General features: G+C 44.1%; 1 protein-coding gene across 1 annotated transcript; it reads right to left on the bottom strand.

Annotated features, from left to right (window-relative positions):
* Positions 1-284: 284 nt before the first annotated feature.
* On the bottom strand, positions 285-6,954 carry LOC147602974 (DNA/RNA polymerases superfamily protein). Its single transcript, XM_086797292.1, has 7 exons — positions 6,673-6,954; positions 6,463-6,583; positions 2,774-2,902; positions 1,972-2,063; positions 1,773-1,884; positions 861-1,530; positions 285-697 (listed from the first exon to the last, which is right to left on the bottom strand). Exons 1-7 carry the CDS (start codon positions 6,826-6,828, stop codon positions 574-576), a joined length of 1,404 nt encoding a protein of 467 aa, XP_086653418.1. The 5' UTR covers positions 6,829-6,954; the 3' UTR covers positions 285-573.
* Positions 6,955-9,496: the final 2,542 nt, after the last annotated feature.

Here is a 9,496-nt window from a genome sequence, read left to right as displayed (position 1 = left end):
GCCTATGTAACTAATTCATTTCAAGTAATGCAATCTATGTTAATCCATATTATGAATGGCTCTTTGATCTATCCACCATAATTTCAATAGTTACACAACCCCTAACTTGTGTCGGAAGGCTGAGTGTTAGTTTTTAAGTGTAAAATAATCTTAGAAGTTAAGAGTAATCTTAGGCTCCTCAAGCAAAGCAAACGACTTGTGTAGATTAAATCAAGTTTGTGCATGTAGATGTCATTACATCAAGTTGGTAGAGCTAGGAAGATTCTAGAGAGAATCTAGATGTGTTTTCCCAAGGCTGTGATTATATAAATTCATATGAACAAAATAATCAAGCACTTTCAAGTCTCTTGTGCATCATATTCTAGCTTCTGTTATTCTACCCAAAAGGAAAAAGTTATTGCAGAAGTGGGTGGTAAACTTTTCATTCCACTTCTAAAATAACTTTCTCCTTGTTCAAGTGATTGTTGTACCAGAAGGGGCATGAGTTCCAGCCCCAACACCTATAATATAAACTGTTTCTCACTATTTTTTTTAAGTACTATCTCACAAAATTATGTCACAATAAATGTTTTTTCATGATTTTCCTCGAGCTTTTGAGAAGAAAGCATCAATTGGAAGATGTCCGCTCTTTTCTTTCGAGCTCTCAGCAGCTCTACGAACACGTACCTTCTTTGGAGGCATTTCCTTGCATGACAGACTGCAGCCCAAATTCAAAATCAGCCCTTCCCCCACCAAATATATATATATATATATATATATATATATATATATATATAATCACAAAACCACAATTTCTAACATTACAATCTTTTCCCCAGAAATAAAAACCGGACTTTTGATGCATGTGGATGCAATGCTACCTGTGAAGCCTCTTGCTTTCTTCTTTGGAGCTTCTAGAAAGTTCCTCCACACCACCACCACCACTTGAATACTCTTGCTGTAGCATCTGAGCAAAATGAAAATCCATATGCTCTTGTCTTTCATAGGTGAAAGAAGCAGGTATCTCTAGCTTGCACAGTGAACAATGGTTGTCATCCACCCACTTCATTGCACTCAAAAGCCTGCACTCCAGAGCTTCGTCGTAATCATCGGTTTGAAAGCTGAAATCCCCAAGTGATGTTCCTCTTTTATACAAACTACTAACATCACCCTTATTTTCGGACTTCTCAAGCGGATCCGCTACTTGGCCTCCTTCAAGGGCTGTATTAAATGCGCCGTTGCACTCAACAAGTGGGCTTAATGGTGGATCAAGAAGCGGTAAGACCATATTCTCAGCACTCTGACATGCCAAGGAAGGTGCCCTGCCGAATTCAGCTCTCTCCAAAATGACTTCTCGACAGCAAAATTCACCTGGTGGAACTTGTGTGCAGTTTGTTTTCTGTGGAACTGCTTCATCACTATCACAAACAGGAGAACATTTTCCTATATCAGAAATATTGCATGGTCGCCCACCATCTGTATGAAAAAAATCTGCCAGAGTCCGCTGACTTGGGTCCACTGATTCACCCTGAAAATGAGATATACGCAGACCTGTCAGCCAGCCCAGATTAAGGCTCATTAGTTTTGAGTCTTAACACATTTTCGAATGTATGCATACATGATGAGCACTGGCACAATCAACCCTGGTGCATGGATGTGGGGGGGTATACACAATCTCACACACAATAAGCTAAAAGTTAAATGCTATTCTATATACTGAATTACTATCAGGTATTACTCTGTATACTGACTTACTATCAGGCATTGAATGCTGAAGGTGTGAGCTCACATACCCATCAACCTCAATGACGCAGGCAGCTCTGCTTCCAAAAGTTTCGAAGCATGAAGCATCAGGTCCTCTTTCTTATGAAAAAATAGGGGCAATGATACGGACCGTGTTCGAACCTGAAGAAAATTCCACAAATTCAGCTCAAAACAAGACATAACCATGCAAGCATTCAAAACTGCCACTGTTGTTTAGAAAAGAAAGACCTCAAACTTGACTGTCTTTAGCTTCAAGGTCAATGTGCGACCCTGGAGTCCCTCAGCCGCCATGTCTTTTGAAAGATTGTCTGCGAGCTCCTCTGCAAGCACGACAATATAAATTAGACATCTATAGTGGTTTTAGAAAGTGCATGGACCACCATGCAAGTGCATTGTCCAAGTGCGACAATAGAAACTCCCATATACTGCTTTCATGCTATGCTTAGAGATCAAGGCTGCTGGTCTTATAAAAAGTCACGCTGGGAAAGAGACTCGAACACTGTGACAGTATACCAAGACATGGAGCCTGCACAAGCAGAAGGCTATAGCACCCTCTAAGATCCTGTGTACTGACTGGGGGCAGGAGGGCGTCCTCCATCAGAGGCAGGGGACGGCCATTGGTTGTGCAGTGCCGGGCTGGGCAGAAGGCCAGTTGGGTGCAAATCTGTCCCACTGGGGGGAGGGCATCCTCCATCAGAGGCAGGGGTATGGTCATTTGCACAGCGCCCTGTCTTGTATGGGCTTCACAGAAGGCCAGTTGGGTGCAAATCTGTCCCACTGCAAGACTAGAAAGTTTTGTATCAAAGCTGTCATGAAGCATGAATGGGGATTGATGATCTTCTTTAGTTGCAAATGTTAATGTGGTTGACTTGGGGAAGCACACCACTGCCTGTACAAGCACATGCGAGTTTTTTCCTTGTTTTCTTTTTTCTTCTTGCGTGTGTGTGTGTGTGTGTGTTTTTTTTTTTTTGGCGCCGGGGAAGGGGGGGGGGGGGGGGTGGTGGTGGATTGCAATAAGACATATGTATACCTAATTTGGAAAATAGACTGTCTTCACAGCTGATGGGAGAAAATGTGCGCTCGCAGCTCAGACTCTTACGTGGCTCCTCAGGAGGTGTATCAGAACCTCCAATACCCAGACCAATGGAAAGAAAAAACTCTGTATCAACAAACAAAAAAAGGGTAAGCATCATCAGAATGAGCTGTAGTGATACTAGCAGTGTATGAAGACATTAGCACCACACAACACCGAGAGGAGGAACCAATATACAGAGATTTTTTTAAGAACACACATAAAAATTCCATAAATTATGATACCAAGCAAACTACCACCTATTTCCATGGTGGACTGCCATGGTACCAATGAAAAACAAGCTCTTTTCCCACACCTAGAGGAAGTTCCCCCTGCACCCAAAGCAGCTTTGGGGTCCCTAACTTCACTCCCATCATGCCATAAACCCATGTGCCCCCTTAGTCTGTTCCTCAACATGGACAAGACACCAACGGAGAGACTTGAAAACATGGAGTGGCATTGGCGAGAGTCAGGAGATCAAGCTGGAGTAGTTTCGGCGAAAACAAGAGAAGCTCCAAGCAGTACCGTCAGATTGATGTATAGTTTTTATACCCGGTACAAACGCATACAAGAGAAACAAGAAGCCCAGGAACGTGAGGAACGACAACAACAGGAAGAATTGCAGCAACAAGAAGAACACGAAGCAAGGCTTCAAGAAGATCAATGAAGAGACAGATCATCAAGATGGTGACAGAGAGCATGATGAAGTACGTACATGGACATGGGTACGAACCAGAGTGGGGCAGCCTAGGGTTGAGGAGTAGTTCAAGGACCAAGGCCGGTCCGTGGACGTTAATATGACTTTCTTTCTTTCTTTCTTTCTCTCTCTCTCTAAGTGGAATTTCACAAACTCACGGGTATAAAGAAGGCTTTGTTGCACGTTACGACAATCAACCTCTTGCATGCTACATTGGTATCAGAGCTGCAGGTTGTAACCCAACTTGGCTACCCTAAAGTGAGAGCATTCCGTGGATGGTAAAACTGCGGTCGGACAGCCACAAGGCCCAGTTCATCACCTGAGCACTATTGCCTAGGCAATGGAGACGGGCCAAGTGGTACACAAGGAGGATGGCATGGGATTAGCATTGCAGCTTAAGTGCCAGGACTGCAGCTCAAGTCTCAGACACCATATACCCCTCTGACCTCCACTGATCAGAGATGGGAGCTCATCAGCAACATTTCCGCCTCGCACATCTGGCAACGCACAATGCAGTGCGGCCATGGAGGGCAATAACCTCTCTGGCAGTTCATTGGACAGACCTCATCCACACCTTCCATAGTCATTGGGAGCACCTCCAAGGTAACTCTCAGGTCATGCAAGAGCAACTTGTTGCTTTTCTCTGCATTGGAGCCCAAGACCTTTTCTCACCCACGGTGACGGAGGCATCACTTTGCACTACATGTGGCTCTCCCTCCCCCTCTTACCCCACTGTAGTCTCCGGGGCAGCCATGGAAGGAGCACTCCCCTCTCCCAAGATTTCCCCTTTAGAGGGTGAAAATCTGCTTCTTTTGGACTGTGTTCATCTCCAGCATTTATCCCATTTATTGCACCATTTATGCAACATATTTATCTGATGTATTTTACTCAGTCGCGGGTAATTTTTCCCACATTTTTAGGCACTTTTCCCTAGTCGTAGGTATTTTTCATTAGTCGTGGGTTTCTTCTACCAGCTGACTTGGCTATTTGTGTTGTATATAAGAACAGGCTTTTTGCCATTTAATTCATTCATCATTCTACTCAAGTGTTGGATCATTGTTGGCTACTCCAAAGTCTCTCGTCTGCTTCCGCTTGCTCTGCCTTCAACCGTTCTCTCAATGTCCAAGCAGTTGTACCCCTCCTATTTCACTCATAGAAGAATCTATTTTCAAAGGGAAGATAAAAAAAGTTACATGGATTGAAATCTTCCCCTTACTAATGTATTCCCAAATGTCCCAAGAGTCTTACTTCCAACTCTTGCAATTGGTTGGCTCAGCTTTTGCAGAGGTTTTAGAGATGCCATCATTACTTTGTATTCCCCTCACAAATATAACAGCAGCTTCCATACGAAGTGATGGTTCCCAAGGCTTGCCTGCGTGTACCTGAACCAAAGCGCATTGGCAACTCTATTATGATTCAAATATCACAAGTCAGTCACTTTTGTAAGTAATTAAAGGTTGCAGGCCTTCCACGTCAATGCCTAATCTCTGGATAATATTGGGCACTCTAGCTAGAGACTACCCAGTAGGACCAGGTGAAAAGCATCGACTCATACAAAATGATTGTAGCAAGGTTGGTTGCCTGGCACACTAAGTGATGGTTCTCCTCTGGACAGTATGTCCGAAGTCCTCAATACTCACAGCACAGTGCACACATGAATAGACAGATTAGAATACGAGCACAACACAATGACAAGAATGATGAGAATACTGTAAACAACACTTGCATTACTCCAAGACACTATTACATGCCCTTCAATGGACCCTGCACACCTAGTAGTGGTCACGGTGAGTAGGACGACACATGCAGTGATGACAAGTGACTACAGCACTCAATGAAGAGACTCGACGAACAAGACCAGATGGGAAGGTCAAGGATAAAGGATTTAGGATGAAGGATAAAAAAATGTCCTCTAGGATCAGCTGAGGGCCATTTAAATGATTCCTAGAAGACATGGTGGAGTCAGTGGTGTCGGTGAGGTCGGTGGCGTTGGTATCTCTGGTAGATGCTATCAGAGTGACAAACCTTCGGTGGAATCTCCTATCTCCAGTAGATGCCATCGGAGTGGCAGTGTGGTGCCTTCAATGCCGGAGCATAAACCTCTCATGTATCCATTGGTGGTGCGCTTCTGTTTTTGGATAGTCCACTGAATGCCCCGGGATGGCCTGTCTAACGTCGGCGCGATCCACTATGGCGGTGTGGCCGTCCAGGTTGGGGGTGATCCACTGTGGCACCTTGGGATGGTCCAGACAATGACTATTTCTATTATGGCATCCTTGGAAGGTTCTTATGTATAGAGCACCCAAATTCTGACACTATTGGTTTAAGATTGCATAGATATTGCATGGACCCAATGATGTGTGGCTATATTTTCAAGCGTAGAAATGAACTTTGAAGACAAGACACTAGCTGTAAGGACACTGTTCAGACACTTGCTAAACCATTCATAGAGCCACATGCTTGATCCAAGAGTCAAGTTATTCTTGAATGAAGAACAAAATATCCCAATGCATCCAGCAACACCCTTATCTCAACTCTGTTCCTCCCTAGCTTTCTTCATTGATGCATTCAGTAACCTGCTCCAATTTTGCTAGTCAAGCTAGGCAAGAGCTTGCCAAGAATCAGATATCATCTTTAATGAGATCTCAAGAATCATGCCTGACCTCTAGGACAAAATATCTCTATGGCCTCCATACTTCAGAAGTAGCTTTCCCCAAAATGAAAAAAATGCAACTTCTAAAGACAGGATTCTAGACTTTAGAGATGGAAGGTGTGGGTTGTTAAGATGCAATATGAAGGGTAGCTGTAAGCTGAGCTAACAAGAATAGGGGGACAATTTAACAAGTGGAAGGACAGGTTTAGGTTGGCGCGCAATGATTTTAAGTGTGAGGATACTACTCCCACTTTATTCAACACATGACTGCAGCATTACACGGATACACTGTTATACCTGATGAAAGAGGAGAGAAAAGGGCTGTGATGAGTGCCCTTTTCTTTAATAAATCCTCACACACATTGATGTCAAGGACTTCTTTCAATAATCGCTCTGTCACTTTGCCTATGCCACTCACCTGCAAGTAGGTTGAAAAGTTTAATGCATAAATACCAACTTAGTGACTAAAAGGAGTAACATAGCATGCAACCGGTCAATCAAAATTACTTTTCGAATGGGTAGGGTTGAGACAAACGCCATGACTGCTGCTCTCTCATTAGAAACCACAAACTGCCCATTTGGTTTGTTAATATCTGAGCACACCTGTGACCACCAAAGACAAGAACCTAAATGTTGATAAATGTGAGATTCTAATGTTTCCATGTATTTAATACATTCCAGTTAAAGACTTGGAAGAGGCTAAAAGTTCTTTCACAGAGGGAACACTACTTCAACTGGTTGGTATATTGATGTTGATCGTGACTTTACACAGTTTATAAAGACCTTGCAATATCTCACCATAAGTTGATAGTTTTAATTTCTGGATTGTAAGCCAAGTCACTAGTGTAAGGGTGCTACTTGGACCCTTCGGGGTTGGACAAATTGGAAACAGAACATTGGGCTGTCCTCAAACAGGACTAGCAATGCTCATTAACAACTTGCAAGCGGAGTAATCTTCATCCTACTTGGAGAATCATCCACTAGAGCTCATCCCAAGAGCACACGGGGTATGGCACACGAAGCGGAGTAATCTTCATCCTACTTGGAGAATCATCCACTAGAGCTCATCCCAAGAGTACACGGGTATGGCACAACAAGGCTTGGGTGATGAGTCTGGCATGGTGTTAATCTAGCCTCAGGCTCAGGGGTGCTCCCAAGGGGGGGTGTGGCTGGGTGGTGAGCTAGGCAGTCCCTCTAGTTGTTACATACCTAGTACTAATCCTCAGGATTAGTGGCCTAATCCAACAAGGTTAGGGGGGGCCTGGGATTAAGTGTGCAAAGCAAAGCATACACACCCGATTGTGTAGAACAGCCGAACCTCAGGGTGTTGCACAGGTGAGAAGACAGGAAGAAGGGCCTGATAAGGGTGGCCAGCAGATATACACACGGCCTGCAGAACGCAGCCTACAGAGGGAAATAAGGGGTGCGTGGTGGGGGAAGTTGGTGCACGCATAATGACAGGGCCAGGTGATGGGCTGTGAGCAGAAGCAGGAAAAAAAAAAAGAACACAACCCTGCACCTCTACTTTTGGCACATAGAGGAAAAAAAAGCAAACTAATTTGGCCGTGGAGATAGCCAAGGTCGGGCTGCTGTCTGGACAGCCGCCACAAGAAGGGGAGGTGCCGTGTGTGCACTGTGGGCAGAGGGGAGGTGCATTAATAGTGGCCTCCAAGCGTGGTTTTTTGGAGTACGTGATTTTTTTTTTTGCATAGTTTAAGGGGCACCCAGATTTTTTATCAAAACAGCCTGTTCAAAGTTATAAACAATGAGCTGATTTTTTAAACCACAAAAAGCACTTACCTCTATAAACATATCTCTCCTACACTTAGCTGAGGTATAAATGCCAACTATTGGCACTAACCAAGGATATAATCACTTTTAATAATCAAATCAAGCTTCAAGCTTCTTGGCTATGGTGTAATCTCCCATGTGAGAGCAAGAGTGTAGACTCCTCTTGAGCCTAAACCATGTAAACTCCAGTTAATGAGTGACATGTTTCTTTTCATTGGATTTGTTTCCTTTCATTGGTATCGGAGCTTGATCTTTGATCTTGGTCTAGATTTAGGGTTTGTGTGAGCAAGTTCTTGATCTTGGCTAGGGTTAGGGTGAGTTGTGTTTTTCTCCGAAAGAATAGCTGCTGTCAGGTGGAGGAGTAACCAGCAGAGGACTCTGTGATCTCAGATCACAGACAGTTCCAATGATCAATGATCTGTTCAAAGCTCTGTGATCCAAGATTGCTGACGATCTCAACACCACAAGCGATTCTAGCATTCCAACGCTCAGATTGCCTTTCAAATCATTGACACACACGACGATCTCAGTATCGCATGCGTTTCTAGCATTCCAATGCTAAGATCGGATTTCAAAACTTAGACGCAAACTACTCCAGTTTTAGATGGCAAAAGCAAGTGCTGTACCTTTTTCTCTCATATCATAGAAGCAAAAGCAGGTTCTCTACCTTCCCATTTCTCTCAGATCGCAGAAGCAAAAGCAGGTTCTGTACCTTCTCGTTTTCTCTCAGATTGCAGAAGCAAAAGCAAGTTCCGGCCCTCACATGTGTGGAGTCGGCCAGCATCTGGATCAAGTCGGCCTGCTACAGAAGACTACTTGGGGGCGGCAGACTCAGTCGGCCACCATCTGGATCAACCAAGAGCCAAAGAACAGCCTCCCACACCTAGTAAAAATAGGGAAAAATATGGAGAGTGGGGAAAAATGAGAAAACACCTAAATCGGGCGGGCACACCCATAACAGAGGCCCTAGTGTACATATACAGACAGGAGATGACTACTAACAGCATGCACATGATATCCCCTCCTGCTAAACTTGATGACGGACTTCCAACTTCTAACCTTGGCTGGCTGTCATCGTCCCTTTGTCTCCTTCAAGACTCCCAAAACAATCATCCTTCCTTCTTGGCAACCTTTTCACTGAAAACATTGCCATGTCTCTGACTTCGTCGGCAAGGTTAGGGGAGCCTCGGTTTAAGGAGGAAGCAAGCTAATATGGGCAGCTAAGGTTATTATCAATAAATTCATGTGTATTGGCGATTTACAACAGTTTGGTTGTTTATAGTAGCAGTGGACACTATATAAGTGAAGAATGGGTTATTAGTGTCATAAACTCACTATTGGTCAAAGTTTGACCAAGACTCCGGCTATGAGTGTGGATCAGCATGCCGAAGAACTAGCATGGATCCGTGGGAGTCATGTTAGAAGTCATCTCCTGTCTAGTTTTATACACCAGGGCCTTTGTTGTGGGTGTGCCCGCCCTTATGAGGTGTTTTATCATTTTTCCCCTATTTTTCCCATTTTTTCTGTGGCTTGGGAGGCA

Source organism: Cibotium barometz, chromosome 65 (assembly GCF_041138505.1).
Source record: "Cibotium barometz isolate CiBa-2024 chromosome 65, ASM4113850v1, whole genome shotgun sequence".
NCBI lineage: Eukaryota > Viridiplantae > Streptophyta > Polypodiopsida > Cyatheales > Cibotiaceae > Cibotium > Cibotium barometz.
The sequence above is the reverse complement of the archived record's forward strand: the minus strand, read 5'-3'. Positions and strand labels throughout refer to the sequence as shown.